Below are 26,969 nucleotides of genomic sequence, written 5' to 3'. Positions count from 1 at the left end.
GCTTTCTTTTCTTTCACACCCTCTCCCTTCCAAGGTATGAGTTACCTCCCATTGCACACTTGGCATTATTTCCCCAACAGCCACCATCACCTTCTCCACATCGCCACGAATCTAGACTCCCTGTGGTCCCATCCGGCCTGCTGGAGGCCAGCTGCCATAGGAAAGAAGTTGTGAAATGATTCTGGCCACGAGACTTACAAATTCATGCCTGGTCATACCGGGTATCACATATCCATGAAAGATGTTATTCTGTACCAAGTCAACAAACTAGCACTGGCTAAACTGTATCCTTTCTCCAAAATTTGTAATGTCAAACCCCTAAGCCCTGGTACCTCAAAACGTAATTATGTTTTTAGAGACAGTTAAAGAAATGAGTAAGTTATAATGGAGTCCTACAGTTGGGCCCTTATCCAACATGACCAGTGTCCTTACAAGAAGAGATTTTTATCTCACTGAGCACAACCATGTCAGAACACAGGGAGAAGATAGTAGTTTAAAACTCAAAAAACCAACCCTGCAGATACTTTGATCTCAGACTTCCAGTACCTATATGCATTAATAATTGTAATCATAGCTTTCATTATTTAAGCCAGTTGGTCTGTGGTGCTTCGCTACAGCAGCCCTAACAGACTAATACAAATGATAAAGTGGAAAAACGCCAAGTCCTTGTTCATCCAGGAAAGTGACAGTTCTGGAGGTGCCCTATCTCCAATGTGCTCTGTAGCAATAAGAAGTTTCCTTGTTCCCAGTTGTTTGGATGTGAGTTTTCTATTATTTCCAGCCACAAACAAATCTATCAACAGATGTCCTGGGCATATGGCAGTGCCCCAATGTCACTCCTGCCTCGTCCACTGTGGCCTGCATAATTAATGTCACATGGTTACCTCAAACTTAAGATCTGTAAACTTTGGCTTTTCCCACAGAGGTCCTTCTGGCAGCTCTACCTCCTGCAATTCCAGGGTCCTTCTTGCTCTGCCAGCCATGACTTAAATGTTTCATGTCCAATTTGACACTCAAGTTGTCATAATTCTAAAATTCCACCACTGCCCTCTACAGCCACACTTTAAAAGACATTTGTGCAGTTACTGGGGGACTGAAATCCACAATACTTTGGTTCTAGCATTCAGGGGACTCTATAAATTATATCCACAACCTCCCTGTTCTCCTTACTGCCCCAAAGTTCCTCCTCCAAGCATCTTTGACACTGGTGAGTTTTGTCACACAACTATGACCAGGTCACTCAACCATTTATAACCATACACTGCCAATTCCACCCCCCACACAAGTCCATATATGCCCCAGAAACATAAGCAAGAATGTGGCAAGCAGCATCATGCCTCACTAGGACCACAACTAGCCATAGCACTGGAAGGCAAAGGAGAGGTGAAAATAGGGAGGGTGTGGGGCTGGGGATTTAGCTCAGCGGCATAAGCACCTGCCTTGTAAGCAGGCAGTCATGAGTTTGATCCCCGGTACCGATAAAAAAGGAAAAATAAAAAAATAAAAATAGGGAGGGTGTGTAAGAACTGTTAGGGGTACAGCATGCTCAGGACTTAGACTGGGGTCACATGGGGCATGTGCCCACAACAGAGGTCACCCAATGGTCCTCAATATTCATAATGCACACTCTCATTTATCCTTATCTTTGCACACACAGTCCTTGGCCTGGAATGCTTGCTTCTTCCATGACACCTTGGAAATTGCTACAGTAGCCTTTAGGGTCTAATTAAGTCTGTGCTGCTCCCTCTGCATATCTCTGCCCTCCTGGAGGATGAAGGAAGTGTTCTCTCCTCCTACTCACTGTATCCACTCCCTGCCCAGTTCTCCCAAATGACAAACACCCTCCAGGCTACAGCAAAAGAGGCACCAAGAAGAGGGCGTGTTCCTGAGCTGCAATCTAAGGTCCTTGCCAGGAGGGGCTGTGGATGGGTTAGAAATGGAGGAGTTTAAAAACCAGTCCCACACTAGGACACTGTGAAAAAGGTCAAGAAGGGAAGAGTTGGGGCAGGAGTATCAGCAGGGTGGTCTTAGGGAAAGGGGTAACAACCTCTCATGGTACCTACAGAGCTAAAGCCATCAATAAGAGATGGGTATCTACGTTACAAGCCAAAGAAGCACAAGCTCTGCAACAGTGAGTAGCCCCAGCACCAAGAGGGCCTCATGTCCCATATCCTGGGGTGTATAGGAGGAAGCTGCCAGAGGAGTCGCAAGTCAACACTCTGAGGTCAGGCGGATTGAGTGATACGGACCATCCCGCTCCAGCTCAGAGGCATACAAAGAGACAGTGGGCAGCCACTACTAGGAGATGCTGTGGATACTGAGGAACAGGGGACATCATCTTGGATGTCCTTGTGGTTAAAGTCAAATTTACAGACTAAAAAGCAGTGCTTGGGCAGAGGATGTAGTTCAGTGGTAACAGTACATACACACAAACACAATACTCTGGTTTCTATCCCCAGCACACACACACACACACACACACAATAAATGGGTAAAAAACACAACCCAACACATTCAGGTTTATATGTACAAAGAAAATAGTCTGATATGAAACAAAATGCTGACTGCAAATTTTACAAGCATCCTTCCTCCATCACTTACATCTGTTCTTTGTTCTAAAGGAAAATAATACACTAATTCTGGATAAATGTTGGGAGTACACAGAGAGCAAAACCCCTCAGTCATCCAAACATGTTATCGGGACTAAACTCAGAATACACGCAGAACACGAAGCGCAAAAGTCTTTCAGCAAACTCCATTTCCAGATGGTGAACACCACACTCCTCATTTGCCTAGGCATCTCTGCCAGGCTCTGAGCCTTGTCCTTCCCCAAGAATCTCATGGGGCTTGCCCCAGTTTTGCCTGTGCCTGTCACCCCACTCCATGGGGACAACACACATGCACCCAGTCATTTATTTCATAAATCTGTGAGACAGCTATGATCACTACTTTACAGATGGTGAAATTGTAGGCAGAAAGAGACTAAATATCCCATGCACTGAGTGTAGACCCCCACCCGAGAAGCCTACATTCCCTGCAGAAAGGAGGCTCAGCTCCTAGACCAACCGGAATTATACAGACGCTCCTTAGGGAAGATCACTATCAGAATCCTCATGGCTCTGTGACTTGGACATGAGGTGCTCAGTGGACCCTCCCACCAAAATCCACTGAGAGGACACTGAGAAGTGAGGCCACCAAGGTAAGCCCCATGTATCCCTGGCCTACACCATCTGTGGTGCCAGGAGTCCCTGATTCTGCCTCCACCCTGTTCCCGCTACCTCTCTGATGCCCAGAACGCACTTGGACAATGTTCATTATCAGGCCGGCAGCCATCATGCCCAAGCCAGAGAGCAGTATGGGCACCGTGACTTGGCACATCGTGGTGAAGACCGTCTCAGGGAAGACCCCATGCGGGGACCGGGTGAGCTCACAGCTGAAACCTCGCAGCTTCTTGCCCTGAAATCGAAACTCCAGGTTCAGCTGGGTGACCACCATGATCAAGATGTCATCCACATCTCCAGAAGCAAGAAGTCCGAGCTTGGTGCCTGCTGTCCTCTTTCCTCTCCCGCACAAAAAAAGAGGATTCCCAGGAAGTTTCCAGGTGACCTGAGCCTGATGCAGGTTCCCTGGAGGCCTCTCGGCCAAGGGCCGGAGCAAACAAGTAAGGGACAAAGGCCAGTGTGGCTCACAGCCTCATCTGGAGACCGCCAGCTCTTGCTGACTACTCCGTGCAGGTCAGGTTCCCTCACAGTGGCTGCATGTCAGCTGGGAGCTCACTCTGCCAGAAAGGCTCACTGTTCCTCTGCGGTGACCTTGACTGTGTCCAGCAGCCTGGTCACGCTGGTCAGGCTGGACAGAGACAGAGCCCATGTGGGCCAGGCCCTGGTGAGTGCTCACGCGAAGGTCTCCTGCCTCCTCCACACATGTGATACTCTGTCCTTGGCTGCAGGGATCTCAGTCAAAAGGCCTCATTCCTTGGGCTATACTACAAGAGTTTTAATCCTCAAGGTTAAGGACTCTGCAAGCCACCAAAAAGGAAGCCACCCACATCTGTGGCCACTTCAACCACTGTCCGGGGGGCTGATGGGCATAGAAAGAATTTGTTTGTTCACAGAAGAAATGTAGCTCTGTTGCCCTTCAAAGGCCTAGAGGCCTTGTCAGTGTGCTTCCAAAGTGACCTTACTTTCTCCAGCTAGAAAGGGCAGACTCTGCCTGACTAACCACCAGAGAAGGGGATGAGGCTGGGCAGGAAGCCACCATGGATTCTCAGCGATTCTACTGCTTGGCACATCCTCTGTGCATCCATCCAAAAGAACACCCAGGTCCAACAGCTAGATGGAGCATGAACTGAGGTCACAGCCATCAGAGGCAACCTGAAGCTGACTGTCAGACACACATTTACTCATCCAGGGCTACCCATGCGATCTAGGACTCACTCCTGCTCATGTTCCCAAACTAGCAACCTCTCAGGCATCTTGCCTCATTCCCCACCATTAGGGAGTCTGTCCCATGTTCAATTCCAAACCACCTTCACCTGGAGCCCCAGGCATCATCCACTCCCCAACCTTATTCTCTCTGTCTCTCTCTGTAACCAGGAAAGCTCTTCCACTAACTGGTTCCCTCTAAGCCCCTGATGTCCCTCTCACCATGCTTCAGTCACACTTTTCACATATTCATACTCACTGATCTCACATATTTTTAACCCTCTCCTAGGACCCAAGCTTTCACACTTTCCCCACTGGGAGTTGGCATCTCTGTCTCCCCATCCCCGCTTCATTTCATGACTATTTGACCAGTGTAGGGGAATAGCCACTGTGTCAAGCACTTTCTGGATCCTAAGAAACTGACAGCTCCCACTTCCCCTCTCTTGGGATGGTCACACGGAAAGACTACGTGCAGGTGGTGTGGCTGACAGCCCCAGCTGTAGTCCCAGCCAACAGCCAGCAGCAATCTACCACTCCTCAGCTGCCTCTTGGCTGCTATCTTATGGAGACTCATCCAAGTTTCAGATTCATGATCAAACTGAACAACAGGCTTTCAACAAGCTACCACAATTTGTTGTGCTTTTGCCACATAGCAATGAACAACTGGGACCTATGGGAAATGTATCTCTGCTCATTTCTGATCGTCCCACTCATACCCAACAACTTTCAAAAAGTTTCCCTCTGGCTACGACTTTCCCTCTGCTTCAGACTATTATTCTGAATCTCTTATGGAGAGGGACAAGTATACCTCAAACACAACCAGTCTTTCAGCATCAATTCCTCCAAGCTCACCTCCATCAAGCTTCCTATCTCAATGAATGTTCCATCAAAACACAAGCCTTACTCTGACCATCCAACATCTGCTTAACTCCACGTCTGACTTACTAGTGTGCAAATTCTCCCACATCTGTTCTAGTGTATGGACACCATCTCCATCATGATAGCCTCTAATCCATCTCCCACCCAAACCAAAGCATGTTCTCCTTAGGAAAAACCCACATAAACAGTGTAAGGAGGTTACATACTTGAACATCTACAGCAGCTGTCACTTTACAACCTAACAGAGATGTAGAGCCCATCACAATTTGGAAAGACACATTCCTCTGACCTGTGTCTGTCTGTCTCTCTCTCTCTCTGCCACACAGTCTTGTGTTACATTTTTCTTGGAACCTCTGCAGCAGGTTCCACAACATGACTGCAAGCATGTCTCTCTCCCATCCTGAGAAGAAGGTCTGGCTGCCTCACTGCAAGCTGCAATCTTCAGAGCAGAGCAAATCACTCCTTGATTTACTCAACACCTTACCTTAGTACTCACAGTATAATCAGCTAGATCCTGTCTAAGCATCAGGGTGACAAACAGACATGTTTAGTTTTCCAGGATGGTAGATAATCAGGACTATGAAAATGGAATTATGATGATAATCACTCTAAAGAAAACCTACTGAATGATGGGAGCACAGCAAGCTTAACTGCAAGCAAGCACTCAGTAACCCAGGAAAGAAAAAAGAAAGGGAGAGAGGAAGAAAAAAGAGAGGGGAAGGAGAAAGGATGGGAAAAGGAGGAAAAAGGAGGAGGAAAAAGAAGGGAGTAAGGAAGGAAAGAAAAAAAGGAGCTGGACAGGAGGGAAGGAGGGCAGGAGAACGGAAGGTAGGCAGGCACACTTTGCAGTTCCCTTTGTGAAGCAAACTGTATTTCTCATAGCCCTTTCATACTCAGCCAATCTCTGGACTCTCAAAATATCCCCAAGCTGTTTATTCACAGAAAGTACAGTATCGGGTTTTTACAGATAAGAAAAGGTAGGCCACAAAGAAGTTCTGTGCAAAATTCCAGCGTGAGTTAGCCCTGGAGGAGCTTGAACCCCAACCCCAGCATGATCTGCCACCTTCCCTGTACTGATGAGCCCTGCCAACCCCGGCTGCAGCCCATTCATTACCTGTGGTTTGGATCAGTTCATTCAAATATAGGCTGGAAGCAGTTAAGAGGCTGAGAGAAATGGTTCCCTCCTTCCTGCATCTTTTTTTTCTGAGTCAGAGACTATAAAGCTGAGGTTGGCTCCAAATTCACTATGTAGATAAGGATGGCCTCCAATTCGTCATCTTCCTGCCTCAGCTTCCTGAGTGGATGAGCCATGCTTGAGACACAGGCTGACATGGTGGGGTATTTTTTGAGAAAAGTGCTATAGGAGTCAACTGGGTTCACGGAATCACCTGGTTTAGGATAGAAGCCCTTGAGGCCAGCCAGCTTCTCTGGCTGCTGAATACTTCCAATGATATATCCTTTCCAAAGCCTCTCTCCGTGAGTCAGTGCCACTCGAGGCTACAGAGAGAGAGAACCAGGCCCCATGGGAGGAGATGCCCCCCTGGATACCAGCTCCATGTGCGGGCTGCTGCAGGCATGGGGATAGCAGACGCAAGCCTCTGTCTATGAGTCAGTGCCATTCACAAGCTGTAGAGGGAGAGAACCAGGACCTACAGGAAGGAGATTCCCCCACCAGAAACCATATCATTTTCATTGGTTTTTTTTTTTTTCTTTTGGAGGATTAGATTTATTCTCTTTTGTTTTGTCTATGTTAACTCTGATGGCATGAGCAGCAAAGCAAGACATGCTATGGAAGCCATTATGTATTTACTACTGGCTTGTTTTGAGGTTCTTCACTGCATTTGTTGTTTTGTTTTTGTTTCTATGTTATCCTTTTCTGTTCAATTTTTAGTATGTCCGAAGGTGCTATCTGCAGTTATTTTTGAAGACAACAAAGGCATTTTGGCAACTATTGTTCATTAGTGTCATAAGGCTGAAAGCAACTAGGATGATGTGTTGTGTCCTGCCATCTAGGGGAACCCGAAGAACTTCAAGTGACCTAAATGCAAGCTCTTGTCTCCATTCTGCTGCCATGGATAAGGTCCCTACCAAAACAGCACTCCTTATCAAGGGGCTCAGGCACTGTGCCTGTGTCTCTGCATATCAGACCTCAGTTTCTGCTACCCTGCATAACGACTCAAACAGGCCAATCACATCCTCCTGCAGGAACCACGACTCACAGCTCTGTTCCTACACAGTCTTGTCTGAAGATCACACTGAGGTGGCGCTGAGAAGGCTTTACAATTAATCAACTGGCTTTTTTATATTAACTTATGAGTCTGTCCCAGGCCAGCATGACACTCCCTGTAGAGCCAGGGGCTAGCACACAAAAGTAAGATAGTCATAGTAGTGGCCTATAGTGCCCTGTGACACTGAGACACAGGCAAGATATACTGCCTGAGGACACTGACTCTCATTTGGATTTCCAATGCAGTAACTACCAAACTTAGAGATAAAACAGCACTCTCATTAAACAAAGATTTACTGTTTGGAATGTCTTTGGTTTGCTTTCTTAAGACCCTGCTCATTTTTGCCTTAACTATTGCTTCCAATTATCTGCACGCCCCATAATGTGTTACTCAATAAATAGTGTTCATTTTGGGAGAAGTCAGGGTTTTAGTCATGAAAACTCTGACATTCATGGACCCCTGTATACCACATTGCTTTTGTCTGTTGTCTTTCACCATTCACTTGTCCAGGGGATTGAGAGACTGGCCAGCTCCTGATACTTGTTCCCTAACTTGTGCACACTTCACTCTTGAGTGTGGCCTCCTATGCAACCCAGTGTAGGGTGTGGTGTCCTCCTCTTCAGGCTGAGAGGCAGAACTAAGAAACTGCTGTTGCTCACTTCCAGTGCTGGTTGCTGTTCCATCCCCATAACTCTCCCTCCCAGAAGGGCAAAAAGAAGTGATCATAACAACCTGACATTATGAACAGATGAGCCAAACATGACCCAAGGTACCTGGTCAGCTCTAATGATGTTCTTTTTGCTAACTGGTTCCTGACATGGCAAAGACCTCCTGAGACAGACTTGCCCATTGCTGTGGACTTGAACTTGAGCTAGCTCTGTTCATATTTTTTGTCTCTCTTTGAATACTATCATCTCCTCTCACTCTATAGCTTTCTCGCTGCCACAAGAACCATTTTTCCTGGCTATAATATAGTGTGCAGCCTGTGTCTGGCAGGTGCTCCTGGCACTACGACACCTAGCTGAACTTAAAGATTGATTAGACAGATGAGACCCCTTGGATCTTACCTATTTCCCAGTTAAAACACTGAACTCAGCTTATCAATTAAAATAGGACCTTCAAAGAGTGAAACTTACTTTCCAAAACTTAAGGAAGAATTATTTTCCTATTGTTTCTCCTTAAAATAGTCCAATTTGGCCTGCTCCTAAATCAGGAAAAAATGAAAAAGGCCTCACAGTGGATGACCACAACCTTAAAGTGGTTCTATCCATTATGAGGCCCCCCACTCCTAAAAACACGTACTGAAATTACTGCCAGTCAACAACTGTTAATGTTCTGCTGTTGTAGATATGGTTAATATGTTCTGGTCTGTGCCATTCAACAGTCTCTCAGCCATGGGTAACCTTCACTTGCAAAGGGATATCATTCCTTTCCAGATTCTCCATGGGGAACTGACTTCTGCTGTCATCAAACACAATTTTTGCAGACAAGATCCTAACCACACGCACCTTTCTCCAGAAGCACAGGCAGGACATACCTTGATGACAACCTCCTCCAGGGAGGTTCACTGGACCCTTTCATAAATGGTATACAGATAGCTCATGGAGGATCCACAGGAAGAGAGCAAGTCATCACTCCATTGGCAGTGAACCCTTGCAACCAGGGTTAAACTTCTGAAACTTACCTACTGAACTGGGTACCACTCCAATCCTGACTGTAAAGCAGGAACGATTCACTTTCTCTGTATCCACAACATTAATACATGTCCCACATCCCTGGATGTTTCTTGGGTTCTGGAGGATATGTATTCCTTATGGACAAATTTTACTCATGCCCATTTATGCTTTCACTTGCAAAGTGATCCACTTCAAATGGGTCCCTTTTCCTAAAGGTCCTAGGATCGCTCCAAAGTGGAATCAACAGCCACTCCTATTTGTTCCCTTGAAAACCATTTCTGCCATGGAGGGACTTAGGCAACTTATTCACCTGCCCTCTTGGTAAGTGCCTGCAACATGGGCCAGGAGGAGAATCAGAACTCCTGAGATCCGGCCATGGAGGGACTTAGGCAACTTATTCACCCACCCTCTTGGTAAGCACCTGCAGCATGGGCCTGGAGGAGAACCATTAGCTGTGAGCCTACTGCCACTTGGGCTGAAAATCAAGCACCCTTCCTCCACCTGCCGCTTCTCCCCATAGCTACTGGGGATAGATGTCTCAGCATCTCTTGGGAGGATGACCATATGCACAGCAAATATGGGGGATTTCCTTCTATCTTCTGTTTGAAGGCAACAACCTGTTTTTACTGTTTCGTTATGTTTCTTTTGCTCTATTCAATATTCTCAATTGGTTTTATATGTTCTATTTTTGGTTTGATTTTGCTATACCTAATTGACTGGACAACTATTGTGAAGTTAAAAAGATATACCATAGTACATATTACTACTATTCCAGTATCCTACTGTGAAATCCTGTACCAATTTCACTGCATTGTCTCAATTGGCTTTGTTCTGTCTTGTCCTGTTGCATTTTTACTACTTAAAAAAGAAAAAAGAAAACCGTTTCTGAGGGGTCAAACCATTCCATATGGCAAAAACTCTAAAAGGCACTCAATCTTGCTCATTCGTAAGTAATACAAATCACATTATAATGAACACAGTGGGTAACATCCTTTGACAACACCCACCACTGCCCCCTCTCTACCTCTTGTTATTGACATTTTTATGCAACTGATCCCCTCACAGTGTGGGCCAGAAATGGTATCCTGCTTCTGATCAACAGAAGCAAAGCAGATAGGATTAGATCACAAAGACAATCTTGCGAGATGACACTGTTTCCTTTGGAAAGGGTACACTTTGATGAAGGGTGTCAGGACCTCTGAGTAAATACCTTTCTGTTGATTATGTCCCAGTGTGTGGTAGTTTGTCAGAGTAGCCTGAGTAGACTAATACAGTTGTTAAACTTAAAAATACTTCAGAAAAGAAATGATCAAATAAATTTTGGTATATATGTACAATAGAATTACGCCATGCCTAAAATCCAAAATTGTATGAGCTGCCAAACTGTCTTTTTTAACTTAACTTGGGTTAATACAGTGTCTGTCATTTGTAATTAGAAGAATTTTGTCCAATATAGAAAAAAAATTGTATTTACTGAGAATTTCCCCTTGTCTTTCAGGCTGGACCCAAGGTACAGCTGCCTACATGTTAGGCTGGCATTGGACAGTAGCCCCCAACCCCACTGAGTTCCTCTTACCTGAAAATGGTTCAAAAGTATGCCAGCCCAGGACAGTCCGAGACCTGCAAATACGAAAGGCACCAACACCTGAAGGCCAATGATCAAGGCAGTCTCTCCGCTGGGCTCTGCCTCCAATGGTTTGGGGGCCACCTGGCTCTCAGGGACTTCCAGACATCCATCTTTTGAGGTCTCAGGGAGTCTTTCTGTGCTGAGGGAGGGAGCTGTCCCCGGTTCCTCTGACCTGTCGTAGCCTTCCAGCCTCCTCTGTCGGGTCTCTGTCCCTTCCATCTGCACACAGCTCAGTCCCTGGTAGCCCTAACCTGGGAGATACAAAGCAACAAGGTTGGACTGCAGAACTTACAACTCCCAGCACGCACCAACTCCCTGACCCCCTTGGGCCTCCTGCAAAGGCAGAAGCTAGTGCCATGTCAACCAATCCACATTCCCTTACTGGAGGCCTCCCTATATGGTCTCCTGTACCCTACAGAAGTTTGTAATTTCATATACACATGTGAGAAAGAAAAGCACAACCTGTGCCAGAGAACACTAATATGGCTGGACAGGAGTCTCCAAAAATGGAGAATAAAAGCTGGATGCAATGGTGCACACCTGTAATCTAATCTCTGCCACTAGGGAGGCTGAGGCAAGAAAATTAAATGTTTGAACTCAGCCTGGGCAAAACCAGTCTGCAGGGGTGTAGCTCACTGTTACAGCATTTGCCTAACATGCTCACTCAATACAAGTGCTACAATATATAGCTAGGTATAAAGAATGATAGCCTTACCTTTTCCAGAACTCTGGGAATTAATCAGAGGCTTAAAGGCTTACAGTAATCCAAGGAATGGCTACTCAAAAATTTCTGAATCTCAGGAAGAACTGCAACATTATAATGTCTGTAACACTGGTGACATTCTAACATGCCTCGGCTGTACTACCTATGGCTTTGAAAAGTTAACGCATAACTAGGGGGAGAAACAGTAGGACAGAGGACTTGGGATAGAGTTAGACCTCTTTCCCACTCCCAAAGAACCATCTTTACTGACTGCAGATAGAGATCCCTGAAAACTGCACCTGAGTTGACGATCGCTTAGTGCAAAAGTCTGTGTCCTGGGAGACACAATCACTGGTACTTCCTGGCTTCCACAGTGACCAACAACTAGGTAAACAACAGATTAATGAAAAGGCTCAACAGGAAAAGCTGAGGAAAGACATTTCTTGCACAGGTTTGAAGAATGTTCAACAAGCCTGGGAACCTAGAAGGCCTCAGTGTATAGGGCTCATATCCAGAGGTGGGCACTTGCTCAGGGAGTGTCTTCTGAGAAGGTCCTAAGCTCTCACTCCTCTGGAGAGTTTGCATAAGCAGGAGATGAGGAAGAACTCAGCATGGGGCCTGCTTCTAAGTGTGTTAATTGCAGCAGCCAGGAGCTGAAGACATTAGAGCCAACTCCCACCCTCATGTTTCTGTGTGGTGAGAGGCCACATGGCTTAAGTGGGCACCCTGCAAGGCAGGGACAGTCCCCAACCACCCATCCAGGCAGCATGGAGCACTGGACCCAGAAAGGGTCAGCTTGGCACACAGATGTAATAAACAATGAAGACCAACGTTAGACACACTTCTTACTGTGGAACTCCACCTTCCTACTGGGCTCAGGCAACCCACAACTCGGGGCTGAGAACAGCTGCCCTCCTCTCACCAGGCCCACTGCACAGAATCTATGCTACCCAAGCTCTACAAACAAGAGCTGCATGGCATTCAGTCATTCCTCCTGGAGGAGCTCTGCTCCACCTTCCCAGTGGTTTTTTTCATTCTCAAGCCTCCAGCCTTACTAATCTCTTTTCAAAACTTTGTGTCACAATCATCCCAGCATCCTGGCAAGCTGAGTCAGTCCCACACTGGGGGCCAGCTGTGGAGGTGGGAGATAATGGAGAGAGAGAGAAGATGATCCCACCCCACAGTTAGCAGGAGGACCAGTACCACCCAGAGCTGTCAACAGCCCTCGTGCACTCTCGCTGCTTATCTATGGGGCTGCCTGGACCCTTGGACAGAAAGGCCCTTAGCGGGTGGGGCTGGAGCACCTGGGCCACTGCAGAGGCAAATGTCTTCAGGAAATATTAGTCACAGCTAGTGATAGATACCATATGTGGTATTTCTTCAATCCTCATAAGATACCAGGAAGATTATATTATTTCTGTCCCCTTTATGGAGAAACAGCAGAGGTTACAGAGGACCAAGAGAGCAACTCCCTCTCCTGGTCCCTCTTTTCCTACTCCCTTCGTTTCTGCCATCCACATGTGGGGATCATGGGATCATTTCACAAGAGCTGGAGTGAGTGGAAGGATTTGTCTCTAAATCCAGGCCTTGACCTTGAGTGTCCTTTTCCCCTTCAGGGAAAAACTATACAAAGACTCTTCCCTACTGTGTGTCTTTGCCACCCTTCTGTGCTCAAGTGTCCAGGCAGGCTCTGGTCTCTCCTCTCAACACAAACTGCTCTGGATCAGGCCAGCTGTCACTCACTTGCCACATCTGATGCACCTCCAGAACTTGATGCACTGGATTTCTCAGCCAAATGCAAGACTTCCCCAAGTGGCCCTCCCCAACTGTCACCTCCTCACTCATCACCTAGTTGTGAGGAGCTCTGCCCAGTCTTCACTTGTACCTGACTTTGGCCCCTGCTTCTTCTCACTTACTTGTCAAAGTCAAGACTGCTTACATGACTGCAGGTCCTTTCTTAAGAACAAGCACTGTGACCCCACTTTTGAAATCAGGCCCACTTAGATCACCCCAGCTTGTAAATCTAGTGGGACCGTCCTGCTAGGGCCCCATAAAACATTCTGCCTACACTTGGCATCACAACATATGCCTGTAATTCCAGCAATGAGAGAGGCTGAGCCAGGAGGACTGTAATGTGAAGTCCTATCCAGCAACTCAGCCAGACTCTGTCTCAAAATTTCAAGTTAAAAAAGGCCATGGATGAGCTCAATGATAGAGAACCTTGGATTAATATCCAGTATTGTAAAAAAAAAAATCCACCTTCCTCCCTACATTAGAATGCTCTTTTGGTGCTACTTCCTACCAGCACAGCAGTATAAAGGTTACAGGAATAGTGCTCTTCTTACACAAGTGGTCTTAAGACCCTTTCCTCTGGCTTAGAGTAGTCAGACTATCAGACTTAACTACCACTTAGCACATATAAATGCTAAATCGAGACTTGCCATTTATCTGAAATTCATATTCCCTAGAAATCCCATATCTCAGCCCGAGGACCTCCTGGGCTTATAGGTACTACTTCACTTTCCTACCTCACTGGGAGCTCCTGCTCCAGCTTTTCTTGGCACTACTTCGCCCTTATGTACCAACACTGGCACTCCAGACTGGTACTCCTCTCTCCTGACCATAGCCTATTCCTTGATTGCATCAGGCCTGTGGCCTTAAGTGACAAGGGTATGCTATCAGCTCCCAGATTTATACCTCCAGCTGTGACCTCATCTGACATGTAGATTTGGAGGGCCAACTTCCTACTCAGGTGCTATGATGTACCTGAAACACCCCTAGTCCAACAGAGAGGCTCTCATTCAGAACTGGGGATTGAACCCAGGACATTCACACAAACCTACACCTCCACTTAAACTACTTCTTGAGAAAGGGTCTCACAAAGTTGTTAAGCTGCCAGGGTAGACCCAAAATATTTGATTCTCTTGCCTCAGCCTCCCAGATGACTCTCGATCTTCCTAGTTATGTCTCTCCCAGCCTCTTCCCATAAAAGGCACCAGCATCTACTCAGCCAGTAAACATCACACAAAGGGATGTAGAGAAAGAGGCACAAGGTACCAAGATAAAATCCTTTGAGATTTTTAAGTTAATGAATTTATTTTGACAGTACTAGGGATTGAACTCAGGGCTTTTTCACTGAGCTACACTCTCAGCCCTTATTATTACTAAATTGCCCAGGCTAAACTCAAACTTGTGATCCTCCTGCCTTAGCCTCCCAGTGTACTAGGATTACAGGTACATGCTACCACACCTACTTCCTTTCTATTTTATACACATTTACATTGTTTACACTTTCTTCCAATGACTGTATGCTTTTTATCTTTTAAATAATTTACATTTACAAGCAAAACCAGTTGTGATCTACTATCATCTCTGCATACTGAGAATACCTGATTTGTCATTGATCCAACAAACTATATTCCATTTCTTTGTTTCATGTTGTCCACACTCTAGGTATTAAAAATTCTGGGAAAAGTCAGACAAAAAGGTCTTACCCTCAGAATTTTACATTCCAGAGGCAGTAACAGAAATAAGTAAACAAATACATGTACAAAATAATACAAGTATGAAAAAAAATTAACTACTTTGGGAAAGGTGGAAGGGATGGTTTGAATGCACGATTAAAGAAAGCCCTAAAATAGAGGGTGACAATTTCACTAACTCCTCACTGATAAAAATGATGCCAATTGTGGATAAATCTGGGAAAAAACCCTTCAGGTAGAGAGAACAAGTACCAAGGTCTGGGCAAGGGGTCAGTAGAGAGTGGTAGGGTCATGTTTGCTTCCCAGGAAGGACAGGCAGAGGCTTAGGTGTCAACACATGGAAAGTGACAGAAATGGCAGGACAGGAAGCAAGGCCAAATAAACAGGGCCTCATAGGCCAAGCAAGGAGTGTGTGTTTCCTGTAAGGTATGGCTAAAGCACGAGACGCTCCAAGCATCTGGAGCTAAAGATATGTTCCAGAAACCCACAGAACATTGAGAAATGGTGAATCTCTGTTGTCTTATACTGCTCTGTGAGGCGTTGAAAGTTAACTGCTAAGTTCTAGCTCTGTAGCTCTAGCTTCTGAGTAGCCCAACCAGATCTTCTCTAAGGTGGACAGAAGAGAGAACAGGGACTGCCAACGTGGGACAAAAAGGTTAGTTACTCACAACACCATGTGCTCAAATGAAAGGGGGGTATATCAAAATGGCTAAAAATCAATGTGAATCCTAACCTTAAAAAAAAATGCACAATATATTTTCCAGCCCTGACATGGACACTTCTAAAAATAGTACAAAGCATGGGCCTTTTTCCACTTGGGAGATGCCCCTTATGTCTCGGGGACCCAGATTTTTGTCTATACTACTACTCAGAACCAGAATCCCTAGACAATAATGAACCCAGTAATTTGAAGCAAGAAAAAAATTAAAATGATTCTGGAGCATGTTTTTGTTGCCAGAAAATAAGATGCTTCTAGGGTGATAGAAAAGCAGCTAAAAAGACAAAGGAAAAGATTTAAACAGATCACCACCGAACAACAGTGTCAACTTCAACATCAAATAATAAATACAAACTGTAATTATTACAAGCTAAGTTTGTAAAAGGTTATGAGTTCATTAGACTATCAAAAGAAAAATAGTTGAGCTGGTGTAGCTCAGCAGTACCAACCTTGCCTAGCATTCACAAAGATCTAGTTTCCATGTCTAACCCATAAAAAAAAGAAAAGGGAAAGACAGAAGTTAAAAATAACTTTTTAAAGCCTTTTGGAACACCCATACCAATAGAACATAATAAAATGTTTTCTCTTCAAATTCTTGTCCCTTAATTTTTCGAGGTAACATATATGAATTTCATTGTAAAAATTTAAAAAAAAATTGAAAAAGTTTCAAGTTTTATCATAAATGGGTTAACCATTTATGATGCATAAATGGGTAAACCATCATAAATGGTTTATTGACATATAAAGTCTATAAAAAATGCTTTAACTAAAAAAGCACACCAAATCAATAAAAGAAAAAATATAGCCAATTACTGAAAACTTGCTTTACTGATTTTAGTAAGATGGATCGGACTTCATTGCCAGGGACAGTATTTTGTTGATTGTGTTATATCTATGTCACTTCACAAGGAGATAAGTCAGTGGCTATAAAGCAGGAGCAAGTAGTTGAGCAAAAACAATGCTGGAAAAGTAGAAACCAGGCCAGCAGAACGGGAAAACTCAACCAGCCCTGACAGTCATAGAACAACCAGGCAGAAGTGTCAGCAGCTGATGAGTACACACGGTCAGACAAGATAACCAATTAAAAAGGGGCATCCCTTCAAAAAAAAGAGAGCCCCAACTGTTTTCTAAGAACACGCCTACATCCCAGCCATTACAGCAGGAGGGTCATTTGAGCCCAGGAGTTCAGTGGTTAACTTGGCAACATAGCAAAAACTGTCTCAAAAAATTTTTTTCAAAAATAAAAGTTAAAAAAAGAAACAACCCTCTGGATGGCCCCATAAATGTATTGTGATTCAGATAAGACACAAATGAGTTTCTAAATATACTAAAGAATTAGGTTAGGACAAGGAGGTGGTTGTCACCAGCCATACTAGAGGACTCTCTCACTGCCAACAGATTCCAAGGTGCAAGAAAAACAATCGAATTTTAAATCCAAAAGTCTCATGGTGTATCAGCCAAAACTTAGGATCAGCTTGAAAACACACAGGTTGGAGTTTACCCTGAATGACACAGCCAGGTCTTACCTTCATACCCCCAAGCCCAGAGTCACCCTAGGATAACTGAGATGCCTTAAGCTGTTCGGAGGCACTTACTGCCTTTTGGGGTTTTTTTTTTGGACACAAGTTTTGCTAAGTCACTAAGTTTTGCTAAGTTTTTCCAAGGCTGGGCTCAAATTTGTGCCAGCTTCCCAGAGAGTCTCAGCTCCTGTCTCAGCTTCCTGGAGTGCAGAGATTATAGGTATATGCTATCACTTTTGGCTAGCTATTGCCTCTTCTCTTAAGTTTGGGAAGAATCATAAAACTCTAAAAAGGTGAAAAATAGTAGCAAAATTAAGAAAAATAACACTAGCATAGACTAACAGTCATAAAGACAATGAATACAATCATACCTGGGGATCTATAAGACATTAGTCCCTGTGGACACTAACATCCTCCTGACCTAAAATGCTGTAGGATTTGCTCAGAATGTGTGAACAGCCTCCCTTATGGTTTAGAGCAGTGATGGCAAACCTGCTAGAGATGAGTACCCAACTGTAACCCAAATTAAACAGTGCAAAGTACCAACACTACAATTAATCTTGAATCCTGAGATTCAAAATTTAGTTTAGAAAATTTAATTTAGAAAAACAACTTATACAATAACATCTTTTGTCTTAAAATAAAAATAAAAAATACCGTAACATATGTGCCCTAGATTCATTATACTGTTTTAGATCATCTCTAGATTAATTACAATACCTAATGATGCCAATGTTATACAGTTAAAACGTATTGTTCAGTTAATCATAAAGGGAAAAGTCTACATGCTCCATACAGACACACTATTTCTCTTGGTGTTTGGTCTAATATTTTTGATCTGAGGTTGGCTGAATCTATGGATGCAAAACCTGCAGATATACAGGGCCAACCACATATGTTTTCAGAACTGTGGTATTTGAGTTTTTGTAACTAGTTTTAGTGAAAATGAACTAATTAATAATGCATTCACTATAATTATTGTGTACATACTGAAAAACACCAGCTAGATATATTACATTTATGGTTCTAATTAAATGTTCAGAAGAGTTTTACTTACACATAATGAATTCTTAAACATCTGGGAAAAATAAAGCATCATTTATAGTAAAAGAAAAAAAGCAACCAGTTGTAAATGTCTGGGAAATTTGAGAAATGTGTGTTTTATTATCTGTGTAAATAAAAAGGATGGACTTTTTTTTTAAAGTAGGCCCTCAATAAAATGTCAAAATGTTGTTGTGCAGTAATAGGTTACCACGCTGAACCCAGTGCTACACAGTTAGAGAGAAGGGCTCTGTCAAGGAACCCAGATCGCGGAGTCCTATGAACAGGCTCCCTCTGTTGGCAGGACTGGGCTAGGACATCCTGGGCACACAAGCAGTGTGCAATGAGACCCCAAAGCAGGAATTCCAACCTTGAAACCTCTAAAGTCTAGGGTAGGGGAACAAATAAAACAAAATACATTAAGAACAATGACCACGAGAGACCAGGGTCAGGGGAATTTGCAAGTGCATCAAAGTTTAATTACCCTATGGGACAAAGCCTTGCAAGAAAATTTGAAAGCAAGCAAATCTAAGAGAAAATTTGGAACCAACAGGTAAGATACAGGATGAGAATGCAAAAAACAAACACCTACAAATCTGCAGGAAACAGAAAAATTACTGGAGAAACAATACAAGGAGGAAACCAAACTCAGCAAGAGAAATACCCAGGAGCTAGGACAGGGGACCTGCAAATTACAATGAACTGTAAACACCTCTTCTCACCTCAGGATGGTCCCAAGAAAGGAACAGACAGCCTCATTCCAGGTCTCTTGTCTGCTTCTGCCTATGGCATCTTGACAGTGACTATTCAGGCTTCATCATCCTCAACCCATATGCATGAATGCAAGTGCCCAAAGACTGGCCTGATTAGGGAAACCCCTGGACACAAGAAAAGTCACCTGGGTCCAGGGCAAGCCCGTGGTGAACATCTCATTCTCACCCACTCTGTGCCCCTTGCTGAATAAGGGCTGTAGTAGCTGCCCCACCACTTTATGGGAAATTGTGGAGTGTTCTGTAGAGAGAATGTGTTCAAATGTTACTTGTTTTTGCAGTACTACTGGGGATTAAACCCAGGGCCTTTGCACTGAGCTACATCTCCAGCCCTTTTTAATTTTCTTTTTTTCTTTTAATGAAACAAGAAACAAAATCCCATTAAGTTACTCAGGGTAGCCTTGAAATGATCCTCCTGCCAAAGCCACCCCTGATGCTGGAATTATAGGCATGTGCCACCACATCCAGCAATGGCATGACCACCCTAGTGGAAACATACTAGAGCTGGACCTAGGGGTTAGAATATCAGTGCCTGCTCTTCGAATGTGTGACCCTGGAGAAGTTATAGCTCTACTGTCTCATCTGCCGATAGGGTTAGTATGACCTATTGTAGAAGGTTGTGACAAGTCAGTGGAGTACAGAAGTCCTACCTTATCTGATTTCACTAAGGTTTCAATAATGAGAAATTCCAGAAAGAACTCAGACATTTTAAGTCCTGAGCAACGTGATACACTCACCATCCAGCATCTCTACAATTACCATAATATGGCAGTGTTTATTTTAAAGGTACCCTTTTTTTCCCTACCATCCCAAAATCAAGAGTAGTGATTCTCACAATTTAATTACAGCACATTGTTAAAACTGTTCTATTTTATTAGTAGTTGTTGCTAATCTCTTCTTTTGCCTAGCTTATAAATTAAACTTTATCATGGGTGTGCATGCATAGCAAACAATACCTATTGGGATACGTACTAGTCAAGGCTTTTGGCATTCATTGGGGTACTTGGACTGTGTCACCCTCAAATAAGGCAGAACGCTGGTATTTTCATCACTGGCCATCTGGCTTGTCCCAACTCCCAGTTCAGACTCCTCGTTGCTCTAGTGTTTTACACATCAATGGATTTTAAATGATGCCAGCCTCAAAATAACGTGGAGGCTGGTTACTGACAAGCGTGGCAAGACTCACAGGGTGTACAAGGTCTGGGACAGGCTGAAAAATCTGCATTTTTACATGAGGTAAAGGGAAGCAGTCTGAGAAATACAGGTTTAAAATATTAATTAACAGAGTGGGCTTCTGAAGACATACCCTCGCCGGCTCTCCAGTATCACTGCACGAGAGAGGCACTGCAGGACAGTTGCCCTGCGTGTCGAGGGGTCTAGCAGGGACCTTCATTACCGCAGCGAGTATTTACGGGGTGCTAGGGAGCTACGGGAGGCTGCAGGGGAGGCAACGCATATCTACAAGTAATTCAGGCCTAAGTGCTCTGGCTTTGAAAATGACTGAAGGAAGAGGATGGAGACAGGCATAAATCTGATACCTGGGTACGGGAAGCCAGCCTGACGGGTCCCTAGGAAGCAGAACCCCTACACACACCCGTCTTGCCCTGGTCTGCGCTAGGAAACCACCTCTGATCCCCAGGTGTGCCGCCCCCGCACCCCCCGGACCCTGCGGTTTACCCCATTTCCTGTTCACCTCTCGCCTGTGCCCCCGGCGCGCCTCGCCCAACCCGAACGCCCTCTGGGTCCCCAACCCAGCGCCGGCGGGACCCCGCCATGGGGGCACCCAAACACCTTCCGCAGACCTCCCGCTCAGGGAGCTTCTTAGGGCACGCGCACCCCAGCCCCCATCCCGTTTCCTCTCCGCTCTATAACCCAGGGCAGCCAGTCCGGCTCTGGGCCGCGCTTACCCGGTGCTCCTTCGGGAGGGCGTCATGGAAACAGCAGCTACAGAGCGCCCGCCGGCCGGCCGCGAGCTGAGCGCCCCGCCGCGAGAAGGAAGCGGGAAGGACCGGGCCACAGAACCCAGCCCCGCCCCGGCCGGGCGCCGCCCCTCCGCGGGGCCTCAGGGCCCGGACCTCGGGGGCGGCGCCCGTCTGAACCTTGGGGGCGGGGCCGCACGACGGGGCGGGGCCGCCGCAACCAGCCACGCCCCTACGCCGGCTTTCGGAAAGGTTCGCGTAATGCTGCTCCCGCTTTTTGAAATCTGAGTCCTTTACCCCAGACATACCATTGCTTTATTCCTGGAATAATTTTAAATAGTCTAAGCAGAAATATTTTCCTTTACATACTTGAGTATAGTTACCATGAGGTAGGTTTTTTAAACATGCTGTAATGCTATCATCACACCTAAGAAAACAATTACCAGGCCTCTTCAGTTTTCTCTGACTGACTCAAAGGTCGTTTTCAGAAGACCTAGGAAAACATTCCATTCCATTATTTCAACAAAAGACAACTTTGCATGTCAAACGCAGATATTCTCCCGGTTAGGACACATATACATGTGCTTGCCTAATTCTTTGTACCTGAACCTGCAGCCTTTTTTATCTGCACCTGGTATCAGTATTGCCTACACATTTCCGCAGGCCCCTGGGCTTCCAGGGGTCCTCTCTGGCTCTCTTTCAGCTCTGCTCTCCCCCATGGAACCAGGGGTCATGCCCAATGGGAGCCAGATCCTTGCCTTAGACTTTGTGTTCCAGCCAGCTGTCCAAGGCCTCAGATTTCCCAATGACTCCAAACTCCGTTTCTAGGATGTTGTGCCAGATCAACAGTTTCAATCACTAACAGTCTGGGCAAAGCTAGGTAGCTGTTTACAGGGCCTCACAGAGCTCCCAGGGGTCCAAGAACTCTGCATGTGAACATGGTCTGCCAGAGTGCTATGAAGGCACCCTAGTCAAAGCCAGAGAACAGAGCAAACTTTTAACAGTTTGTTAGTTTTATTTATAACTTTTACATATTTAAGCATACAGTTTGTGAGACAGCGTGAGGCCATGTCTAGTTTCAATAGAGTTAGGTATGGGTACAGGATACATCTCAATTTCTTAACTCTAATGCAAGAAAAATAAACTGGCAGAAGTGCAATGATAAATGGTAACAGTTGACCCCAGCAGGAGACGAATGACACCACAAAAGAGGGCAACCAACTGAACTAAACAGCAAAACTGAGGCAGGGGCTCAGTTCTTGAGATCTTGGTAAATTGACAGGCAGTGTGTAACAGCTCCTGAAAACTAGCCGGGGCGCTACTCTCCCTCTCACTCACAGGCCATACGAAGTGTCAAAGCCGTAACCCTGAACGTCAAGGATGAGAGAATTCTCTGTGTGTGTGCCCAGAGGAACACAGAGCAAGAAAATGAATGTCTGTGAGACAGGAAGGGAAACCTTAGCAGAAACAATCATCTGGGCACCTTGATCTTGGACTCTCTGTTAGTCAACTTTCTACTGTTGTAATAAAATACCTGAGATAATCAGTTATAAAGAGAAAAGATTAATTCTGGATCACAGTTCTGGAGGTTTCAATCCATGATTGGTTGATTCATTCTCTTTGAGCCCATAGTAAAGCAGCAGTCATAATAAGAGCACATAGTAAAAGCAAAACAATGCACTTCATGGCTGGGCCACAAAAAAGAGACCATCCCTTAAGAGTGACCAAAAGTCCTTCCACTAAGTCCATCCCTTAGAAGTTCTACTATCTTCCAAAAGTTCCAATCTGGAGATAAGACATTTAACTGATAGGTTTTGGCAAGGACATTTCAGACCCAAACTATGGCAGACTTCCAGCCTCCTGAATTGCAAAAAGACAAGTGTTTATGTCTAAGCCACCAAGTCTTTGGTATTTTGTTATGGAGTCTTGGGGGATTTATATTTTCACCATGACTTGACGCTAAGTTATCAAGTTTCTTACTCATAGAGTGGTTATAACCTGAGTGCCTGCTTCATATGGAGCAATCCATGCAGAGTTTCTGCACAGTGCCTCGTACACAGCGAGTGTTCCATATATGCTTGCTGCAAACTATTGGTAGAGAAATAATTCCAGGTACCTGGATAAACCTATGGGAGGTGAGGGAGGGGGAAAGGAGGGCCAGGCAGAGAGACTGATGTGGGCATCCGTGCAGGCCTGACCCAGCTCACACCTTTCCTCACATCTGTCCCAGTTCTCTGCCTATACAATGTCCACCTTGCATTTTTGGCCTATCCTCATCTTCTTCAAATGATCTTCAGTTTGGTGGCAGCATCCCTACCTCAGGGCTGCCTGAACCTAGCCTTCTTTCCTTCTGCCTCTCTATTTCCAGGAAGCGGGGCTCCTATACAAAGACCAAGTCCTGCCCTCGCCTCACATAGCTTGGCTGTGATGGCTGCTGAAGGAGTGATAGAGCATGGCCTGATCCACGAGACTGACCACACAAGAGACTTTGAAGTTTAGGGCCCTTAGCTTCTTTATACAACAAATAGTCCAGCCCCTGAGCTGCCACTCCAGCTTTCCCTTCAGAGGCAACAGGTGCTGGTGAGGTGTTTTCCTTCACAGCGGCATCGCGCTTCCTTCAAGATTGACCAGAACCATCATCCCCAGGAAGTAAAACACACTTTTGTGGACCTCTTTTCTCTCACCCTCCTAGTACGCTTGCTATGTACTATGCAAGAATCTATCATTTTCTTCTGTCTCACTTTCCATAGTGAATACCAATCCAAAAAAGACTAATTGGAAATTTCCAGAAATAGTTTGTAAGTTTTAAACAACTCTATTATAGAGTGTTATATTTTTTCTATTTTATTAACTACTGTTGTTAATCTTTTACTGTGGCTAATTCATAAATTAAATTTTGTCATAGGTGTGTATAAGAAAAGCATTTTCTCTAAGGTTCTGTATTATCTGAGGTTTCAGAAATTCATGGGCAGTCTTGAAACAAGGGGGAACTATTATAGAAAGTTAGATGTTACTGCTTTTCAGGCTATGAATTCCCCAAGGCAAGAGACTTTCATTCATCCTTGGATTCCCAACATGTTACAAGATACTGTTATGGTTTAGATCCAAAATGTCCCCCATCTCATGTTGGAGGTAGGGTCTGGTTGGAAGGGGAGTTCACTGGGGGCATGACATGGAAAGATACGTTCTCTTTTTTTATGCTTAATTTACTTTTTATAGATTTAATTTTATTAAAAGAAACACTAAAATACCCAGTGATGATTCTGGAGTGTCATAATGTGAAACCCAGCAATAGTATTTTTCTTTGTTCAGAGTGATATTAGACTGCTTGGGTTTGTTCAATCTCAATATAATTGAAGATATGAATAACTGTATGTATGTTTGTGTATAGGACTGATAACCATATTTCTAAGTTTTGTTGCATAGTTTAACTGGTTGCAGTCTCACTGTTTGAAACCCCACTTTATATGCTCCACTTTAGTATCTTGAATAACTGTTTGTAAGAAGACAATCTGTAATCATCAATTAGTGATTTCTTAGTTTATTTTTTCTTTGAAATTATGTATTTTTTCTACCCATTTTCTGTTTTGTTCAGTCTTTCTTTAAATCAAATTTTTAAAAAAAGACACTACAGTACGCAGTGCTGATCACAGAGTGTCATGATGTGAAATCCAGCAATACTATTATTCTTTGTTCAGAATGATTTTAACCTGCTTTATTTTGTTTAATCTAAACATAAATGAAGATATGGATAACTGCATGTATGTTTAAGTGTATAGGATTGACAACCATGTTACTAAGTTTTTGTTGGACAGTTGAACAGAACTGTTTGCAGTCTCTCTGTTTGAATTCCCACTTTACATGTTCCATTTTTGTATCTTGAACAACTCTTTGTAAAACGACAATATGTAAACATCAACTAGTGATTTCTTACTGTTTATTTTTTTTCTCTGAATGTATGTATTATTTCTACCTATTTTCTGTTTTGTTTAGTCTTTCTTTAAATAAAATTTTTAAAAAATAGATTTTATTTTATTAGTATGTTTTCAGTACCTGATAGTTACATTCATTTTAGGTAGTGGATATACACACTTAACATGATTCTTTTTATTCCCCTTCTCCTCCCTACTCATATCCCTCTCACCTTCTCTGGTTGCCCTTTCCCTATTTCCATGATTACTGTTATTATTTTGTTCATGTTTGCAATATTTGCAATATTGATTACATTCACTGTGGATAGATGATACATGTACCTGATGCATTTTAAATATTTTTATGTTCCTTTCCCCTTTTCTCCCTTTCCCTATGCTTGGTATTTTTGTCTTCTTCCCCTTTGTAAAAGATCTATCCTTCTGTTTCCTTTTATCAATCTTTTAGTTTGCTTTTTGTTTATATATGGATAACTCAAATGAGAAAAAATATACAATGTTTATGTTTGTGTGTCTGATTTATTAACATAATCTTATGTCTTCAAGGTGCATCCATTTTCCTACAAAAGTCTCAAATTTATACTTTCTTTATAGCTTGGTACTATTCCACTGTGTATAAATACCACATTTTATTTAGCTGTTCATCTGTTGATGGATATATTAGCTATTCCCAAGATTTAGCTATTATGAACTGTGCTCCTATAAACAATGGGATACATGTATCACTATAATGTGATATCTTCAGCTCTTTTGGGAAGGGAAATATCTGAGTCAAATGGAATTTTTATTTTTAGCTTTTTGAAAAATCTCCATACTGATTTCCACAATGATCATACTAGTTTACATTTCCATCAACAATGTATAAGAGTTATTTTTTCCACAAAAAGCCATGTCAACACTTGTTATTATTTGATTTCTTGATGATAGCCGTTCCTTCTGGTATAAGATGAAATTTCAATGTTGTTTTAATTTGCATTTCTCTAATGACCAAAATTGTATATTGTTTTCATATATTTATTGGCCATTTGCACTTCTTCTGAGAAGTGTCTATTTATTTCAGTTGCTCATCTTTTGATTGGGTCTTTTACTTTGAGGATTATAATTTTTTAGTTCTTTATATTTCCTAAATATTAGTTTTCTGTATGATGAATAGCTGGCACAATTTTTCCCATTCTGTAGGTTGTCACTTCACTCCACAGATTGTTTCATTGCTGAGCAGAAGTTTCAAAATTTTACATAATCTCATTTGTTGATTCTTTCTGTTGTTTCTTGTGCAACTGGAGTTCTGTTCAGAAAGTCCTTGCCCACACCTACAACTTCAACAGTTTTATCTATTTTATCAGCCAGTAAGTTAAGTGTTTCTGTTTTAATATTCAGTTTAGATATTGGCCCAGTTTCGGTCTTCTGCATATGGATAGCCAGTTTTTCCAGCACCATTTGCTAAATAGAATACCTTCCTCCAAAATATGTTTTTGGTCCTTTTATCAAAGATAAAATAGCTAAATGAATCTGGGGTTGCTTCTGCATCCTCTATTTTGTCCCATTGGTTCATATTTCTGTTTTTGTGTATGTGTCATGCTGCTTTTGTTACTGTGGTTTTGTAGTATAACTTGAATTCAATTATTGTGATGTCTCCGGCTTCATGCTTGTTGCCTAGGATTTTGCTATTTTGAGTCTCTTCTAGATCCACGTGAATTTTAGAATTTTTTTCTATGTAGGATTGTTTTCTTCTGTGAAGAATGCTGTTGGTATTTTGATTGGGATTGTGTTGAATCTATGCATCATTTTCAGGAGGATGGTCCTTTGGACAATATTGGTTCTGTCTGTCCAGGAATAAGGATATCTTTTCATTTTCTGATGTTTTCTTCAATATCGTTTTTCAGAATATAGCATATATGCCTTCCTACATTGTTGTCAGCAGTCTGCAATGTGGAAGTAGAAGGGAAGCAAAGATATAGAAGGCTGGGGGAAGAGGAGTATTAAGCCGATAGAAGAAATAGAATAAATAATATCTAGTAAAATAGATAGATGGCCAGGTTGTGTTTACAATAGT

General features: G+C 43.6%; 1 protein-coding gene across 4 annotated transcripts in view; it reads right to left on the bottom strand.

Moving 5' to 3' along the window:
* The window catches only part of Slc41a3 (solute carrier family 41 member 3), a 48,885-nt gene extending 27,715 nt beyond the window's left edge, over positions 1-21,170 (bottom strand). For 2 of the 4 annotated variants that reach the window (XM_005005251.3, XM_063260212.1), the window contains exons 1-2: positions 20,976-21,117; positions 10,784-11,085 (exon numbers count right to left, since the gene is read on the bottom strand). In XM_005005251.3, coding sequence (XP_005005308.1) covers positions 10,784-11,053 — 270 coding nt within the window. In that variant the 5' untranslated portion in view covers positions 11,054-11,085; positions 20,976-21,117. Of the gene's footprint in view, positions 1-10,783; positions 11,086-20,975 lie in introns of all 4 variants that reach the window. The other 2 variants (XM_063260211.1, XM_005005252.4) reach the window with 2 other exon arrangements.
* Between the last annotated feature and the right edge of the window lie 5,799 nt (positions 21,171-26,969).

This window comes from Cavia porcellus, unplaced genomic scaffold (assembly GCF_034190915.1).
Source record: "Cavia porcellus strain 051 isolate PalLab524CR breed Dunkin Hartley unplaced genomic scaffold, mCavPor4.1 scaffold_13, whole genome shotgun sequence".
Classification (NCBI taxonomy): domain Eukaryota; kingdom Metazoa; phylum Chordata; class Mammalia; order Rodentia; family Caviidae; genus Cavia; species Cavia porcellus.
Note: the sequence above shows the minus strand (reverse complement) of the source record. Positions and strands in the feature narration are given on the sequence as shown.